The 20576-nt window shown below is 37.7% G+C and overlaps 1 protein-coding gene across 1 annotated transcript in view; it reads right to left on the bottom strand.

Moving 5' to 3' along the window:
- PRTG (protogenin) overlaps positions 1-20576 on the bottom strand; it is a 118704-nt gene that overhangs the window by 28062 nt on the left and 70066 nt on the right. The window contains exon 10 of the mRNA XM_023751592.1: positions 20343-20531. Coding sequence (XP_023607360.1) covers positions 20343-20531 — 189 coding nt within the window. The remainder of the gene's footprint in view (positions 1-20342; positions 20532-20576) is intronic.

The following is a 20576-nucleotide window of genomic DNA, read 5'->3' as shown; positions in this document are numbered from 1 at the left end:
CTTAATTTCAAACACTGAAAAACAAATCTGAAAGCGATATTGGAGGCCCCCCACAAACAGTTTTTGGTTTTTCCTGTGACAATTCTTTCCCTTTGTGAATCCCCAGGGAAGAAAGGCACCTCGCTGGCCCACCCCTAAGATGAGGGAGCACTGCCGCTGAGTCTCTCCCCCAACACCATCAGCGAATGAGTGAGAGTGAGCGTTGCTATCTCCTTGAGGTGGGGGGAAGAAAGGAAGACTCCAAAAGAGAGCGGCCTTCACTGTCCTAAAAATGTATGATGGCTGTATGTGAACAGTACTGAGTTTGGTCCACATGTATGTTCCTGAATGAATTAAAAGTGAATAAAATGAAGCAATTGCTGATTTTAAGAATATATAATTATAATACAAATAAGCGTTAGAATGGAAGTGGGTGCTGCAGTCTCCTAGGACAATAAAGAGGTTATAGAATTTACAAATGTTCTTTACTTAAGAAAATGAAACAAATTCCTTTGATTATGTTGATATTCCTTTCAAGAGCAATCCTTACCCTAAAAGCACCCAAAATACTTGACTTATGCTACTGTACTTGGCCTAGCATTTGTTTAAGTAGCTGCTCTGTCTGCTAACACTGTCTGTCTGACATACATCATTGCCTTACAAACAATATTTTTATAGACTGACAGAGAGAGCCTATTCATGACAGCCAAACTTCCCCTGAAGCCATGAAATAAATTTCCTTCCAGGACTAACATTTCTCCATCTCACTGTCATGGGCTCACCATGCCATTTTGACCCTTTTGTGAGGCAACATGAAAATACCATCTATCATCTCCTGAACCACGGCGACTTGGTCGGAGGTGCACAGTTTCATTGCAAAAACATCTGTGGTTTGATAACCATTCCTCCAAATCTAGGTCCTCAGCAGTGAAAAGCATGCTTGCGAGATGGGAAAGATGCAGGTAGACAGCTTGAAGACAATCTTAAATTTCTCCTCAAGTGGGAAACGCAAGCTGATGAAATATCGGCTTCATCAATCACAGTAGTAAAACATGATTGTGGTATTTATTTATGCCTCTTTAGAATGCACAAGAAGCCCTATGTTACCAGAATTTATTGAAACTCTGCTGAATGTGTCACTTTGAAATCAATTTTAGTGTTAGCAGGTAAGAGAATTCTGGGAGTTTTTTGATACAAGCAGGTGCAGGGTTCAGGTCGTTGCCATGTTAATTGGCTACAAACAATCTATTCAAATTCTATATAAACCTTAAATCTTTCAGGTATTGAAAGACACTGATGATCATTGGGGTACTGGAAAGTATTAAAAATATCTTAAAATGGTTTTTCACACATGTGATAGGGAATCTCAAATAATGTGAGTACATAGAGTGAAACCAAAAGGATTTTCTGATAAAATATTCAACAGAAGAATTAAAGTTTCTTATATTCACTGTTATTTTAAAAGCGCTGTTGTTTTAACCATGAGCATAATCACTATAAAATCATTCCTCATTTGTAGCTTCTATAGTTCTATATGGTCAAAATTAAGGCCCATCTGCCACAATTTCTATTCTGAAACCAAAGGTCATTTTATGAAAAGAGTAGGATGGAGGGTGTTCAAGAAAAGGAAACACTAAAAATCATCATACTTGGCCATCCAGATGGAGGAAGGTGAAAGTTCAAAAACTATTTTAATTGTTTCCTCCACTAATATCTCTAGGTCATCCAAAACCCTATAACTTGATAAATGACCCTAGAAACCACAGGAATCTTCTTTCCTTATTATCTTAAGTCGTGGTCAAGCATAAGTTAGTATGGATTTTCAATACATAGATTCACAGAGAATCTCCAACAATGTGAGCATATAGAATTTTTCTGGAGGTACTGCATTTCAAGAATTTAATTATTATATTCCAATCTTCTTCTAATAATTAAACTGTCCTGTGCCCCATAGCTAACAATGTTGGTAGTTTTCTCTGGCTGCAAGGAAGTGAACAGCTAGGCGTTCCTAAGCAATTGTACAGGACCTTATACAACAAAGAATCCACATTCCTAGTTTCATTGACTTTCCCATCTTTATCTTTGCTCCAACTTCTTCATTTAGGCATATTCAATTAAAAATACTTTACTGTTTCTTCTCATTATGATAGAATATATGTTTATTATAGAAAATTTGTAAAACTCAGACAAATAAAATAAAATATCCTTAATACCAGCACCCAGAGATAAGCACTGTGAACATTAGGTTGTATGTTGTTGGTTTTTTTTTTTCATTCCCTTCCCTAGCCATTTGCACACCTACTCAATATTTTGTATTTTATAATCGTTTTTCCTTTTTCTTTTTCTTTTAATTCTCACCCGAGGATATGTTTAATGAGTTTAGAGAAAGAGGAAGGGAGAGAGTGAGAAACACTGATGTGAGAGAGAAACATATGCTCCAATCAACTGAGCCACCTGGTCGGGGCACAGCTTGCTTTTTTTCACTTAACATACTGCAAACAACTATTCATGTTATTTAATATTCTTCTAAAACGTTCTTTTCAATGTCCACATTTATTCAAATTGTATGGATTACCAAAGTTTATTTTATTAAACCTCTGTAGTTGAGTTTTTGGGTTTTTCTCCAGCTTTTCAAAATTACAAATGACTCTGTACACTACAGTGAACATCCTTAAGGTTAAATGCTTGTGCATGTTCCTTATTATTTTCTCATGATAGGTGTCTATAATGGAATTTCTAGGTAAAGGAGTATGCATATTACAACTGCCCTGCCTCCCCTTGGGGCGTTGCCCAATTATCCCTAGTAAAGTTGTGTATCAATTTAAACTCTATTGGTATGAGTGTTCTTAAATCCCAAACCCTTACCAATATTGGGCCTTATACCACCTATTTGTTTTATATTTTGTTGAATTTTGTGTTTCTGTATTGTTAGTCCCAATCTTTCTTAGAAGGAAGCAGAAGATATGTAAATTTGAAATAATGACTAGCTAGATGTATTGACACAATCTACCAGGGAAGATGAATAATCATGCCAAATGTGCTGCCTACTATCTGCACAGGTTTCAAAATTTATTGTTAACATCCTGGGAGGCTGAGAAAGCTGATGTCATTTTAACCTTCAGCTGAGGCAACGGCTCCATATTCTATGACAAACCAAGGTGAGTGCCAATGGAATCAGCTACTTTGGCTAATCATCAGTTTCGCAGAGAATCCTACGCTGATCCCCTACCTTTAAACTATGAAGTGTCCCCTATAACATGGCCTTATAACTCCCGATTTTCCATGCCAGCACTTATTAAAGTTTGTAATTATAATTTATGAGATGATTTGATTAATGTTCATTTTTTTCTGGACTGTAAAGCTTCATAACTGCCATAGTTACTTAGAAATACCCGATTCTCTATTTTAGAATAGTGGTGTCCAAACTGTTTTATTTCATCCTCTATTAATAAAGTTTTTCTAGCCTGCATACTCAGCACATGTACCTTTATTTACTTAGTAGAGGCCCGATGCATGAAATTAGTGCAAGAGTAGGCTGCTGGCACCGGCTTCCCTCCCGGCCACCGGCAAGCACCCAGGACCCAGGCTTCCCTCGCAGCCCAGGCTTCGTCTGGAAGGTCACCAGGAAGGACATCCGGTCTAATTAGATATTATGCTTTTTTATTATAGATAACATGTACCTGTGTGACTGTCCTGTTATGTACATTGTAAAACAAACATACCAAATATTTTTAAAGGCTAATATAAAAAAATATTTTCCTCTGGCAATAAATGGCCTGTCTTGCAGCTCCTTCAACCCCATGGAGTAATTAGTACAAAGCTTAAAACTTCATTTGCATTAACTAAGTTTTTAAAGAACAAGCTTAAAACAAAAAACAAAGCACAACTCACAAGTATAATTAGTGCAATACAGCAAATGCTTTTTTTCTTTCCTCCTTGAAGTTGCTTTCATGTGTTAATGTGGCATTTTTAAAAAAGTCCTCTTTTTTTAACCTACTTAGATCTTTAAGGACCTCACACATCTAAAGGTTCTTTACATTCACCAGAAACTTCCAGAGTGGTTTGAGAGTTGACATGCACTGTGATTAATGGACAGTATTGATTTAATTTCCTACAAAAAGTTTTTCCCTTATGTTAGAAAATTATTGTTTGTAAGTCATGTCAAGCATTTTATTATTCTGACAGATTCTTAAAACTAGGAAAATAAAAAGTTTACTGAAGTTTTTCCTTCATTCGCCTATTCAACAATCAAGAGCTGATCAATAACTATGAGCACCTTCCTGATACCAAGGAAACACTGCTACCAAGGAAACACTGCTTTTATTTGCTATCATTTTAATGAGGTTTTATCAGCTCATGTAGAAAGGAAGCAGGTGAAATCAATTTAATAAACTTCAAAATGTAAATACAAAGTGCTGTAGAGAATACGGAGATATTTTCATAAAGCTAAATATTCAATGTAAAGCTATTAGTTAAATAAATATTACGAGTATAGACGTGAACATCATTAAATTGTAAAGCTTCTTCAGATGTCTTAATCTGAATTGTCATTTGGAACCAAATTAAAAAGTCTTCTCCGGAAGACAAGTATGAACCTAATTTTGTTCTCATGTACTTTTTATATTTTGTATCTGAAGAAAAACTTGACTTGACATATAAAGAGATGAACAATTGGTATTTTGATAGTGCCTGTTTTTGTTTTTAATTTCTGTTGTTTTGCTTTCCCTAAAGAAAAGGTATTTCACGTGGACATTTAATTTGAGAGCTGGCTGGAAGGGATGTTTGCTAAGGAGGAGACAGAGAAGAATGCTTTGCCCAGGGCACCCTGACTAACTAACATCAGACCCCAGACTTAAAGTGACACAAACTTAAGACTAGAAACACATCACAATTGGTATTTCACTTTATAGACTAGTAAAAAACATAGCCGCTTGAAATAATGGAACTTCCTTATCCTGCTTATTTTCTCCATCTCCACAGGGGCCTTACTTTATTTGGGGTTCTTTTCAGGCAGGCATGTGAAGTGAGGCTCCGAAAGTACTGTAAATCTTCCCCCAGAGCCGGAGGTCAAAGGGTTATCTGTGCTATGCGGTTTTAGGGTTTTCTTTACTCTTCTTTCTTCTTCTTTTTTTTTCTTTCTTTTAAGCCAAGAAAACAAAACGTATGCATCTGAATCACAGCAAGCTAATTTAGGTACTAAAAAAGTTTCTTTTTTACACATGAAATGCTTTCTCAAGAAAACCACTGAATATCAACTTTTCAGGCATTCTACAAAGAGAAACCAGATGCAGCCGAGCCCCCTCCCATCACCATTGTCTGCTAGAAAACTTGCCACACAGCTGCTGAAGCAGTAAAACAACTTCAAACCTACAAATGTGATGACCATTTAGGCAAAAGCATCCATTTCAGTTCTCGGGAAAAACAACAGCTCTTGCTTTATCTTAAAAAAATAAAAAGGGGGTAGCTTTGTATTATTTTTGTTCATAAATTATACCTAATTTAATAACAAGCCAGATGTTTTTCAGAGAGCTTTCCATGTTTTAGAGCTTTTCCAAGGTGATGACTATTCAAGATTAAGAATATAAAAGTCCAGGAAAAACCATCAACATTCTTTTCCCAATTATTTTTGGGGGTTTGATATGGAAAGTTGAACCTTATTACATTTTTAAAGGTATTGAAAAAAATGTTTAAGAAAAGTATAGTTTCTCATTGCTGCCATCCTTCTCTATCTCCAAAATGATATTTTAAAAGTGGAAAATGAAATTGTTAGGTATAACACCCCATAGGATGCCATTAAGACAATTCTGATACAGTACAATATATAGCAAAAGAGTAAAAGGCATTTATCCTTTCAGGGGACACTGTCGTTCATTTTCATGCTTTTTGTAATCCTCTGAATTTAAGAGGCAGAAATGCAAATTAAGTAGTACTGCTATTGCAGTCAACTGGATTACAAAAAAAGTTTTAAAAGCCTTTCAAACATTGAAGAGTAAAATATCTCCTGTGCTTTGTTACAAGATTCAGTTTGAATCTGCCAACTTTATTTCTCCCATAATAGGGCAGCAATGATTTGCCTGATTCCCTTTGCTCCTTTCTTTCTTATTTAAAATTTCTCTATCTTTTGTAGCAAGTAAAAGAAACTGATAAGTGTTTACAACTGCACCAAATTAAGAATATAAACATGAGCTATCTATATGGGAAGCATTTTGGTTTCCGGAGGTCTATAAAGATAACTTAAAAAAAAAAGACTGTACTTTAAGTTACAACTCAAAAAGTGATAATGTTCAAAGTTTCACATGGAGAAATTTTAATGAGATTTGTTGGATGTGCCCACTTTCCTGGAAATGACCTAATGTCCTTTGGTTTTACAATGACACCGACAGTGGTTTCTTATGCTCAAGTCTTTGTTAGTTCAGTTTCCTTCAAGGTAGCAAAGCCAGGAAGATGCCAGGGTCCCTTGGAGTGGGATGGCATCAGAGTGTAGTTTTACCTCTCAGCTTCTCTGCCTTCCTTCAATGATTCACTGTCTCAGATCTTATGAAATCTAAGCCCATGTATTAAGCTGCTATAGACATCCCTACCAGGACACCAACCTTTCCAACCCAACAGGATCGAGGCTGAACTCAATATCCTCCACTTCTCCCAACCTGGTCTTACTTCTGAAAGGCCTATTTCCAATTGACGCTGGAGGGTCATTCCAACTTCTTCCTCCACCTCATCATATTTACAAACAGCTAACAGTTATTGACAGTTACTAGGTACCAATGCACTGTGCTGAGGGTTCCATGTGCACTAGCACATTTAGTCCTCAATATCCTAGACACTGACAACAGACAGAGGTTCATGGAGGTGGATAGAGAGCTAAGATTCAAACTGTGGTCATTTGATCTCAAAACACACAGTCTCCTATTTTAATTTTTAAATGTATGTCCACTAAATTTATATACTTCTTTTTGGTGTACAGTTCTATTTAATAGATGCACAGATTTGTGTAGCCACCACCACGAAGGATATACAGAACAACCCCATCACATCAGGAAGCTGTCACTTTGCAATTAAAGCCTGCCCCCACCTAACACATGGCAATCACTGATCCTGGCCTCCATGCCTGTAGTTTCGACTTTTCGAGAATGCCATATAAATGAAATCATACAGGATGTAACCTTTTGAGACTGGCCTCTTTCACTCAGCATAATGCCATTGATTTCATCTACAAATTGTTCCGTATAGTTCATTGCTTTTTGGTGGTGAGAAGTATTCAATTGTATGGATATACTGCAACCTATTTATCCATTCACCCATTGAAGGGCATTTGTTGTTTTTAGTTTGGGGGGATTATGAGTACAGCTCTATATACTGTCCATAGGTTTTTGTGTGAACCTATGTTTTCACTTTTCTGGAGTAAACACCTAGGATGACCTTGCTGGGTCACATAGCACAGGCATGTTTTAACTTTGTAAGAAAGTTAAACTAAACTGTTTTCGCAGAGTGGCTGTGCCATTTTGCATTCCTATAGTAATGCGTAAGAGTTCCAGGTGTCCTGCATCCATGCTAGCTCTTTTATTGGCACTTTTTGGCATTTAAACACTTTTTGTCATTCTGATAGGTATGTAGTGGTACCTTATTTCAATTTTAAAATTTGCATTTCCCCAATGGCTAATGGTGTTGAGCATCTTTTCATAGATCCCTTCGGTATAAACACTGTATCTGAAGGCCTCTTATCAGGCCCATATGTAATCAGTCAAGTCCTACTTATTCTAAGCTTAAAGTAACTTCCCATCTGCCTTCTCTCCAATGAACTACCATCTTAGTTTGCACCTCATCATCTTAGATTACAACCATCTTATTGATTTCCTGTCTTCAGCAGCCCCCTCCCTGGCCTATCCTCACTGCATTCTCTAAGCCTATCCTCGGTGATATCATTGATAGTTATTCTTCTAAAATAAGCCATGTCACTTTCTCACTGGAAAACTTTGATGGCTCCACATTGCTTATTTTATAGGACAAAGACCAAATCATTTATTAGGGTACACATGGGCCCTATTTAACTCCATAGTTTTAGTCCCTACATCTCTTATCCATGCAACCCATGTTTTAGCCATGGCAAACAAATAAGGCTACCTCTTTCATCTTTTTACATTTCAAGCTCCTATGATTGGTATGATTTTTCTCCATTCTCTAAGCAGGCAAACTATTCTTTTTTTGGCAAACTATTCTTCATCATTCAATAAATTAGCCATTTATCCTCTGTGCTCCCAAAACACTCTGACCATATCTCAGTTTCATCTATGAATGCTGATAGGTCCTCCATGCCGAGCTTAAATACTGGAGGTAGGCATGCCATCATATGTTCATATTCCTTGAGCCCAATTCAGGGACTGGTAGAGAGTCTGTGTATTCAACCAATATACACATATATATGTATATATATGTGTGTGTGTATACACACATAGATAGATAGATAGATAGATAGATAGATAGATAGATAGATAGACAGACAGATAGGTAGATAGATTTCAGAGAGGGAGAGAGAGAGAGAAACATCAATGATGATAGAGAATCACTGATCAGCTGCCTCCTGCATGCCCCACACAGGTGACCTTCTGGCTCATAGGCTGATGCTCAACCACTGAGCAACACCAGCTGGTTGTTTAATTTTTAAATTTTAAGAATGGGAAAGAAACTTGTTAAAATTCATAATCAGGGTGGGGTAAACTTTAACATTAAAATTTTATGAAACAAGATATGACAACTAAATATGGACAAAGATAGCAATTTATTGTTATTAAACCAAGTAGTTCTACATATCTATATAATAAAAGCCCAGCAACCGTTATGGTGGAATGACCAGAATGATCGGTCGCTATGACACGCACTGACCACAAGGGGGCAGATGCTCAACACAGGAGCGGGGCTAACGGCTGACAAGTGCAGTGGCAGTGGTGGGAGCCTCTCCCACCTCCATGACAGCACTAAGGAGCTGTGAGCCAAGCAGTGAGCCCAGCGGGCCGGTAAGGAGCGAGCAGGTGGGTGATTAGGAGTGAGCAGGCAGGTGGTTAGGAGTGAAGAGTCCCGGATTGCGAGAGGGTGCAGGCCTGGAGAGGGACCCCCCCCCCCCCCACACACACACACATGAATTTCATGCATCAGGCCTCTAGTATACATACAAAGTTCTGAGAAAAAATACATATTGTATCAACCCTAAAATTAGAAAGTTTTGCTTTTAATTGGCATTATCTCTTAGGCAATGTCTTCATGAGAAGTCAGGAGAAGAAATCACAGAAGTTAAAATTGCATGTTGTGGGGATGGTTTCAATTTTGTGATTAATTTACTGGTAATTAATTTATATTAATTTAATGGTAACTGCAGCCCATTATCAGTAAGTTCTAAATGGAGTTCATCTTCTGATTTGCAAGGCCAAAGGGCTTCTGTATTATAAGCCCTCTATTAGATGCCTAAGAGAACAACCATGAAAGCATAGGAGCCTGTTTATCTGAGACCTATTGAGTTCCAAAAAACACTGTACCCATTGTATTCACACAGTGCTATAGAGGGCTTTGTAAATAGTATTGTAGCTCTGAGAGCCCATCATAAAGCTTAATGGTAATAGCTGAGTGGGCTCAAAAATATTTTCCTTTTGAGTGACTGCTAAATGCCCCTGGCTTCACACTGTGGATTCAAAGACTGGTTTATGTGAAGGGTTTATGGAATCCACAGCTTGGTTTCCTTTATTTCCTTGCTACTTTAAAAACATAAAATTAATTTGGCAGTATCACAGTTTCCTAAAATGAGAAGTATCAAATCAAAAGTAATAAGGCTTTCTCATGAGGCATAATATATCATTAGATTTGTAACTGGATGCCTCCTGAGAGCTAACTCAAGAAAGGGAAAGATAAATTAAAACACTTGAACTAACGTAGTTACAGAACTGGTTAAAGACAGGCATAAATCAAAGGTCCAAATACCCTCCCCTTATAAAGAATGGTTTTTTTCAGACATGCGATCAATATTGCCTAACCCTTTGTAAGTGATTTTTATGTATTGATTGATTTTTTGAAAGACAGAGGCGTGCAGGAGAGAGAAACATCGATTTGTTGTTCCATTTATTTATGCATTCATTGGTTGATTTTTTTTTTAAAGAAATTTTTTAAAAACCAGGAAGTTTTTTTTTTTTAAAGATTTTTAAATTGATTTTTAGAGAGAGAGGAAAGGAAAGGAAGAGAAAGAGAGAAGCGTTAATGTGAGAGGGGAGCATTGATTGTCGGCCTCTTGTACGCCCCCTACTGGGGATCAAGCCTACAACATGGGCATGTGCCCTGAATGGGAATCAAACCAACAACCTTTTGGTGTTTGGGATGATACCCAACCAACTGAGCCACACTGGCCAGGGCCATTGGTTGATTCTTGTATGTGACCTGGCTGGGGATCAAACCCACAACCTTGGCATATCAGGACGACGGTCTAACCAACTGAGCTATCCTGCCAGGGCCTATAAATGTTTTTTAAAGAGTGAAATTTGCTGATTTGGTTAATATTATTTTATACAATGATTACAGTCCCAAAAACTTGAATATAAGCTGCTTTCTTAAGGAATCTTTATTATCTGTGTACATGGGAACTGATTCATTGACTTCCTGCATGTTTGAGGGAAAAAATACACTGACTCAAGATGATACCCAGGGAAGGCCTCTCTCCCCGTAAGTGAAAGCTAAGAAATATGACTAGAAACAAGATGACCAATAAAATGTTCAATAAAAAGTAGAACTAAAGAGAAGCTTTGTGGTAACAATAATTAAAAACTATAGCTGGCCTCATAAAAAGTCAGCAATACAGGAACCTAAAAGGTTCAAAGAGCAAGAACTACAGAGTCTACACCTAGAATTGGCAAACTAAAGTAATATGGCCCACTGCCCTTGGGGTCAGCCTGCCAGCTAAAAATGATACATATTTAATGTATGTATGGTTGGCATATATTATTATATTAACTTCAAGTATACAATATAGTGACTCGATATTTATATACCTTACATTGTAATCACCATACTAAGTCTAGTAATAATCATCGGTCACTATGCAAACTTATCGTAAGATTATTGGCTATATTACCTTTTACCTTTTCTCCCATCCCCCAACATCTTCTCTCTGGTAACCATCAGCATGATATGTTTCTATAAATCTGTTTTTGTGGAATATGTATATATACATATATAAATATACACACAAGCTGGGGCAAAAGTAGGTTTATAGTTTTGAGTACAAAAAACACAGTTTTTGTATTATTATTTATTATTGTATTATTTTCCGTATGAACAACTTTAAACCTACGTTTGCCTATCTATCTATAATAAAATAGTACTCAGCTATAAAAAAAAATGAAATCTTGCCATCTGCGACAGCATGGATGGACCTAGAGGGTATTATGCTAATGAAAGTCAGAGAATGACAAATACTGCATGGTTACATACAGTATTTTCTATATGTGTAATATAGAAAAACAAAACACAACAAAAACAGACTCATAGAAACAGAGATCAAACTAATGGTTGTCGTATTTTCCAACAAGGAAACATTTTTTTAATTTTTTTATTGATTTTTTACAGAGAGAAAGGGAGAGAGATAGAGAGTCAGAAACATCGATGAGAGAGAAACATCGATCAGCCGCCTCCTGCACATCCCCTACTGGGGATGTGCCCGCAACCCAGGTACATGCCCTTGACCAGAATCGAACCTGGGACCCCTCAGTCCGCAGGCCGACGCTCTATCCACTGAGCCAAACCGGTTTCGGCAGGAAACATTTTTTAAATAATATTTTGTGACACATCAAAATGAAATGAAACTCAAATTCCTGTGTCCATAAATAAAGTTTTATTGGAACTTAATCAATACCCATGCATTTATATATTTCCTATGGCTGCTTTTGTGCTACAATGGCAGAGCTGAATACCTGTGGTAGAGACCATATGGCCCACTCCATCAGTGTACTTGGGCTGCAATAACAACCACAGACTGGGCTTCAACAACAGAAATTAATTTCTTACAGATCCCAGAACTGGCAAGTCCAAGGTCAGATCTGACAGGGTTCAGTTTCTGGTGAGAGCTCTCTTCCTTCTCACTCTGTGGAGAAAGAGCTCTGGTGTGTCTTCCTCTTTTTTTTCCCCTATTGGATTAGGGCCCTACCCTTCTGACCTCATTTAACGTTTGTCACCTCAAAGGCTCTCTATGTACAGTCACATTAGGGGTTATGGCAGAAAACCTTTCATTCAAAATATGAATTTAGGGGGCATACACATTCACTTCCTATCACCCACAAAGCCTAAAATATTCAATATTTGAGTATTATTATAGAAAAAGTTTGCTTACTCTTCCTCTAGATCAGTGGTTCCCAACCTTTTTTTGGCCATGCCCCACCTAAGTATCTCTAAAATCCTGATGCCCCCCTGTGACATATAATTCTTGTTATTCACATGAAGGAAGCCTAAAAGGCCATTATTAACTTGGTCTAAACAAGCTTCCAAAGAACATGGCATCCATGAAAGAGAAAAATAAAAGAACAAAAGGGCAGTTGAAGTTCTGAGAAGAAATCACTAAGAAATTGTTAAAAATAATAATATAAAGTGATATGAAAAAATAGCAAAAAGTTTCAAAACATGTAATAGAGAACTGAAATGCATAAATGTCACTATATATTTATATACTGTATATGAGGCCCCTGCAACCATAAGAAATGCAAAAAATTCACTGTTAATAACTCATTCTCAAATTGCCCCCCTGTGGGGCGCGTGCCCCACGTTGGGAACCACTGTTATAGACCTTGATTCTCAAAGTGGGCAGAAATGCAAAAACGTCAGGACCCACCCTGACCTACTGAATTAAAATCTGCATTTTAACAGGACTCCTGGGTAATTCATATACATACTAAAGCTCAAGAAGCATTGGTTTCCAAATCTAGTGACCATGGTAGATAACATGGAAAAAAAATACCTATTCCTAGGCTCCACACTGACAGGAGAACAATTAAATTAAAAAAACCAGCTACAACAGCTAACTTTGCTGAGGACTTAAGAGTGCAATTTGGCATGGATTGTGCTAACCTTGACGTTCCTAATTTCATTTAATCTTCCTAACATTGAAAATAGCTATTATTATTATTAATTATTATTATCCCTATCTAAATGATTAGGCAAAAAACCCAGGATTTAAAGTCAAACCTAGGCAGCAGATGTAAAAATCATTTAACTGACACACACACACACACACACACACACACACACACACACACACCTATGTATCTGTCAATGCCACATGCCTCCTGTAATAATAGAGCATTGCAAATGATGTTCCATGGGAATAACTGACACCATTTGGGGTTGAAAGAGGATTCCCAGAAGAGTTGAGATTTCTAAGCTAGGTAAGATTTTTCCAAATGGAAACTCTAAGTTCACCCAGAGAATACCAAAAATATTTTAGAATGGCAGATACCCTTTCATTTAAGACAAAGAATGCAAGGAAAGCTAACTAGATTATGCACTGTAACTTTTGTACAGTTCTCACAGTTTCATCCATCTGCAAACATTCTGTCTTTAAATAGAGCTATATTTTTTTCATTGTCTTGATGTTAACAGCATTTTTTTAGTAATTGGACTTTTTTGGGGGGTTAATACTCATCTGAAGATATTTTTCCATTGATTTTTAGAGAGAGTGGAAGGGAGAGAGGCAGAGAGAGAAACATCAATGTGAGAGAGACAAACTGATTGGTTGCCTCCTCCACATGCCATGACTGGGCTGGGGATCGAGCCTGCAACGGAGGTACATGCTCTTGACTGGAATCAAACCTGGGACCTTTCAGTCTGAGGGCCGACACTCTATCCACTGAGTCAAACCAGCCAGGGTAGGTACTGATTTTGCAATTTTTCAAGTACTGGCATCTATAATGATACTTGAGCTGATAGTTGATATCAAGGTAACAGATTATCTGAAATGAATTTACAAGCTCAAAGTCAGTATGAAAAGATATATTTGAAATTATTCACGATTAGGAAGTTTTGTTATAAAATATAGTGTATTATTTTTGTTAATCCTCACTCAAGGGCTTTTTTCCCAGTGATTTTTTTATAGAGTGGAAGGAAGAGAGGGGGGAGGGAAAGAGAGACACATTCATGTGAGAGAGACACATTGTTTGGTTACCTCCTGCATGCGCCCCAACCGGGGCCCAGAATCAAACCTGCAGTACCTGGGTTGATTCCTCTGACCAGGAATCAAACCCGTGACCCTTTGGTACATGGGCCAGCACTCTAACCACTGAGAAACACTGGCCAGGGCTAAACTATAGTGTATTTTTTACTATCTTAAGTTGGTGCAGTCAAGAAGCTGCAAAAAATCCCCACACAATATAAGAATTTTCACCTGTAGAATGCTTCCATACATCTTCTAAGTATTATCTAAGATTTCCTTGTATAAGAGAGATGAGGAGACAGTTTCTGAAAAGACTATGGCCTGCCTTAAAATGTAACTTCCATATTTCGTGTAATGAGTGATTCTAATTCTCTTCAAAACAAAATCACTAGTATAGTGAGTTCCACAACGAACTCTCTCCAATAAAAGTAGTCTCTTTTATGCCATCAATCTTGTTCTGGCTTGTCTATATCAATTTGGTACATCATCAGTTCTTTTTCTTTTTTTAAAAAAGATTTTTTATTGATAGAAAGAGAGAGAGAGACAGAGAGAGAGAGAGAGAGAGAGAGAGAGAGAGAGAGAGAGAGGAGGAGGAGGGAGAGGAAGAGGGAGAGGGAGAGGGGGAGAGAGAGAGAGAGAGAGAGAGAGAGAGAGAGAGATCGATGTGAGAGCCCAACATCTATTAGCTGCCTCCTGCATGCCAGGCACGTACCCTGACCAGGAATCAAACCAGCAACCTTTCAGTGCACAGGACAACACCCCAACAAACTGAACCACACCGGCAAGGGTGTCATTGGAAGTTCTTGATTTTCTTTTCTTGAGATATGTAACCACATGACCAAATTCTATTCTATTATGGTAAAAAAATAACACCCATAAATATGATTTAATTTTATCATGCTTCCATACAAACTGGCAAAGGGACTCTAGAGTTACATTCTTAACCAGGGAATGTTTCTTTTGACTTCAGTAACTGGAAGTTCCAACTTTGGATTTCTCAAAAAAAAAAAAAAGGGGGGGGGGAATCTGTGATTTTTGAAGGTGTGCAAATAAGCTACAAACATTACTAATGATTTTACATATTTTGGATCTTTATAATCGGTGCTAAATCCCATGCTCACTACTCATACTTGCTGTTAAATTTAATGGCACAGGTTCTTTGGCAAAATAGAAGCTAAATATATAATATCAGTGTCATAAATGCTAAACTAACAACAATGTCATCTAAATAATCTCTCTCTTTCACTCTATTATATAAAGACTGAACAAGTAAGAACAGTTTCTGACAGTCATCTTATGAAAAAAATCATTTTGAAATTAGAAACTTCAGAATTTGAAGCCAATTTCTGAAATAAACAAAGAAAAAGAGGAACAAATTATTTCAATCAATCTATTACCAGGGAATACAAGTGTGCTATTAATTTTGCTCTCAGTTTATTGTGTGATAAAAACAAACATTTAAAAATTGTACTTAAAACTTGGCTAAATATTGAAAGTGCCAAAGAAAAAAAACTAAATGAAAATAATAACTACAAAGATACAAAATCTTGAAGAAAAACCCCAAACTACAATTTAAAACAGACCACATAAACATTAAGTCACAAACCTAATGCTTTCTCCCAACTTCCCCAAAAGTAAACCACTTCTAATTAAAATCAAACTGTGTATTTTTAAATCGTTAAACTAGAATAAACTAGCCATATCAAAATACTTCCATTGTTCTGCCAATATTTATATTATATTAATAAAGACACAAGGATCTTTTTAGCTACTTTAAAAAACCAAACATTCTATATTTCGGGGAACAAAGATTTAAGGGTTTGGAGTAAAATTTTCTAAAATAACTTACATTAATAAGTGCAATTAAAATTTGTTCATCAGAAATTCTGGAGCAAAGTAAGTCAGTCAACTTATTATCTTTTTGTTTAGTCTTTCTTTTTTTAAGCAGAGGTCATATCTGTTACATCTTTTTATCTAATACTACAAATGCCTTACCTACAAAAATAAAAAATGTTTGTTATACACATTGAAAAATATAAATTTATTCACCTCTTTCTTTCAGAAACTAAGAACTATATATATTAAAAAGAAAAATGTGTTCCAATAACACAGTTTTACTGAAAACTTAATTATCAGAAGTGGAAACAAAAAAAATGTGTATTAGGGCATCAGAAAGGGCTAAGATTAGTCAGAAAATGAAATTTTGAGACATCAGTTTGTTACTCAAATTGACATTGCATCAGCAAACAGAAGCATTTAAATTTCATTTCCAAGCCCACTTAGTAAATCTAGTTCCAGTTAGAGTATCTTTAATGTACAAAAGCTCAGTAAAAGCAAGTATTCACCATGGGAGATACAGATAGGGTTCCCTTAACCTACTGCCCTCTAGACACATCACTCTCTGTTAAACAGGCAGCTACCACCAGATGCTCTCGCTGAAACTGGTCACAGATGGTCAGCTGTTCAGTTAACAGAACATACTGCCCTCCCAATAGCCAAAAGTAAGAAGGAGAAGAGTGAGAGCTGTTAACACTTGCCTGCTTAGTGAGTTAAACCTACTCTCTTGCTATAAGAATGGCTAAACCCCAATAGTGACTTTCTAGAAAAGCAAGACCAGGCCCTAGGGCTCTCATGATTAAAAAGGCATCCAAAGGCGGTCTAGTGAACAGCTGTCCGATGCCTGAATCCACACAACTGCATCCCTGCTAGTCAGCCATGCCGGCCGTGGCTTTGGCAACTCCTGGGGTGCGGAACTTTGCATCCAACAAGGAAGCCCTGGGCCCAAGTCCTCTGTTACCTGCACTGCAATGAGTCCAATCACTCAGTCTAATTCCACAGTCAGGAAATATGTAGCTTTTATATTTTTTTATTTTATTTTTTGTTAATCCTCACCCAAGGTAATTTTTCCCATTGATTTTTACAGAAAGTGAAGGGGGGTGGGGGTGGAAAGAAACATCACTATGAGAAAGACACATCGATTGGTTGCCTCCCACACATGCCCCAACTGGGACCAAGGATCAAACCTGCAACTCAGTTACCAAGAACTTGACCAGAATCGGGCTGATGCTCTAACCACCAGCCAGGATAATATGGAGTTATTTTAATACACAGGATATACTGACTGTAACAAAATCATTCCCTAGTTTATGCATTATAAAGAGATTTCAAACTGAATTACCCCAAATAGTATACACAAAGGATATTGTAACATAAGCAGTATATGTGATTTCATTTTACAACACAGGAGAAAATAAAGTTTTACAGTATCGAAAGCTTTATTTAGAAACTAGAGGCCCAATGCATGAAATTCGTGCAAGGGGCTCAGCCCTTGCAGCCCCAGCTTCAACCAGAAGGTCATCCCGTCTAATTAGCATATTATGCTTTTATTATTATAGATTATTAAAGATTTCAACAAAGATGATCCTCACCTCTCTTCTTCCACCAAAAGCCCCCATCCCGGGGGGCGGGGGTAAACAACCAGAGTGAGATGCCTGGACCATGTTCTGATCAAGCTGACGGCCCTCGACTACCACAACCCAGCCGGCTTCAATTGCAAAGTATCTCACAGATGTTAACTGTCCAAGATTCAAGACTGACAAGAAGCAATTGGCTGGCTTCCTGGTTTAGCTGTTAGACTTGAATATGGAGATAATGATGAAAAATACAAGGACTCAGTACTTGATAATACAAAAAAATGCTGACAATGCAGTTAAAAATGCAGACCCATTGATCAATCTGGATATAAAGAATCTGGATTTTAAAATAAAAAAAAAAAGGTTAAAAGAATTAAAAAGAAAAGAATCCTGATTTTAAGGCTGGTGTTATGGCTTTGGCTAGCCTTCTTCAGATTCAGCGTCACGATTACCTAGCAATGCTTAAGACAATTCTCATTTAGGTCCAGGAGCCCCTGACACAGGATGCAGTTGCTAAAGCAAGTGAAACAAAAGAGGGATTGCCTGTTGCTTTAGACAAGCATATTCTTGGTTTTGACACAGGAGATGCAGTTCTTAATAAAGCTGCTCAAATTCTGTGATTGCTGCGTACAGAAGAGCTCAGAGAGCCACAGACAAAAATTAATGAAGCCACAGTAGCTGTTCAGGTAACTGTGGATCCAAAGACAGACCACAGACTGGGGAAGGTTGAAGATGAACATTTTAGGATTTCAGCCTCTCACCTACTTAGTACAGTTGGGAGCCATATACACCCTGGTATATGTTTTGAAACCGAATGTCCATTTTCAAGAGAAGAATCCCAGAAAAGTGACTATGTTCTAGATTCACAGGGGTGGGGAACATCTGGCCCACGGGCATAAAAGGCCTGAGAAATCATTTGGTCTGTCCCTGCCAAGGCATCAGGAGTGAATTAATTAAATGTATGACCAAATATACCAGGCTAATTTTTTAAGTTGATAATTTTGTATGGCCTGGGAATGATGTTATAAACATCCAAATGGTGCCTGGCAGAAAAAAGGTTCCCCAGTCCCACTCTAGAGATTTATCATCATTACTTTTTCTTTAAAGTTCAGGAAGTGAGGGGTGGGGGGTGGGGGTGGCAGTGGGGGTGATGGCTCTTCTTTATATATATGCTTATGTAGAAAATTTTTAAATTTTAAAGAATTGTTTTTCATTGCCAAAGTCTTAACTGCTTTTTAATCTTTCCACAATAAGCAGAAAATTATTTTGTATTTTTCTAATTATTCATTTGATTAGAATAAGCGACCTGAATATTCAAGGGGAGTGCTCTATGAAACTAGTTTTTGTATCTTCAACATATTTATATTTCCTTAGCAGTGAGTTTGATTGTATGATTTTCTATCAACAATTGTCCCAAACCCTGTTCCTTACTTGATACTGAGGACAACCTTTTTGAATAAGTGATATGCCTATGGAAAGGGAGTGCACACTGAGAAGCCATGGCTAGAAAGTCCTACTGCTGACTCTGGTGACAGTAGGTTAGGCAACATCAGTTCAGTATCAATGGTTTAAGGAAGGTCACCCTGGAGCATATGCAATTTCTCGTCATTTATAAAGCTACGTGACAGAGATCAATAGTAAAACTTATTTAGCCAAAAGCAGATTAAATTAAACTCGGACACAATACGATTATAAGCAAAATGCCATCTGGGAAGCTGTAGCCAAGAGCCAGAAGATGGGGTTCTATGCCCCTGCGTCTGAAAGCAGACCCCTACCACTGCTTCCTACTGCACCGGGGGGCGTGTCTAATGCTGCTCTCACGGTTTGTGCTACCAGGAGGCCAGGGACGGATGTGGGGCAGCCCATTTGGGACCACTGTGCCTCTTCCTTCCTGCACCCAAAGGGCGGTCTGTGACAGGGAAAGCCAGCATGCATTGTAAAGTCCAATATGTGCAGAAGGCGCTGTAACAACTCAGTAGGAATTTGCTTGGTAATCATAATTAGAGTTGCCCCTTTGTACTTAAGGGTGAAAAATCCACTCATGAGTAACAAATAGATAAGTGTGCATTTTATACCTCGAGTAGATATCAGTTTATACCTCATATTTATTGTAGACAAACATTTCTTTCCTTTCTACTAAACATGTTCTATATCATGAGATTCTTGCCCTCAGCAAAGATAAGATGAATGGGGAATAAAGCAGCATCTTTCAGAACTCTGCTGGACGCATTCACAAAGTTAAGTGCTTTTTCTCTAGTGTGCCTGGGTTAGAGCTACATAAAGCAAACATTCATATATACATAGGTCATATATGAGCATTATTTTGTACATAACTTACATATACTTTATACATGTAAAATGATACACCTACATAGCACTTTCGAGCAATTTCTGTTATACTCAATTGTTGTGTATTCTCTGGTCCTTTGGGAATATTCCTATTTTACATTGATAATTTACATCCACCACACACCCACAATTTAATTGACCAGGATCCCACTCTACCAGAACTGAACTTCAGAAAGAAAAACAGATGCTCAGGGGTGGGGGAAAGATAGAAAGATACCACAGTTACCTGACAACTTGCCAGTTCACTCACAATGGTGAGTCAAAAACCAGTCACTGACTTAAGCAGGAGGACACACACAGTGATGTAGTAAAGTCAATTCTTTTTCCTTTTTACCATTAAGTCAGTTCTGCTGGCTTATAGCCAGTAACTTTTCTTCCAGTTGGTTAGAGTAAGGAAAAGAGGAAAAGCGCAGTAGAGACTCACTCACCTAAGCCACTGAGTGTGTACAGAAGGTCACTGGTGTCTAAGAGGATGGGTCCGTTCTCCTGCTGCCCTTCCTCTTTGTAGTACAGCTTGTAGCCCTGGATGGCAGCCGTGTCCTCAGCATCCTGCTGCCACTTCACAGAAATGGTGGTGCAGTTCAAAGGCTCCAAATGTAACTCTGGAGACCTAGGGGCTAGAAAAATTCACCAGAAATGTTATGTATGAAAAACCCACATAA

The sequence above is a fragment of the Myotis lucifugus genome, unplaced genomic scaffold, assembly GCF_000147115.1.
Source record: "Myotis lucifugus unplaced genomic scaffold, Myoluc2.0 scaffold_23, whole genome shotgun sequence".
NCBI classification, from domain to species: domain Eukaryota; kingdom Metazoa; phylum Chordata; class Mammalia; order Chiroptera; family Vespertilionidae; genus Myotis; species Myotis lucifugus.
The sequence above is the reverse complement of the archived record's forward strand: the minus strand, read 5'-3'. Positions and strand labels throughout refer to the sequence as shown.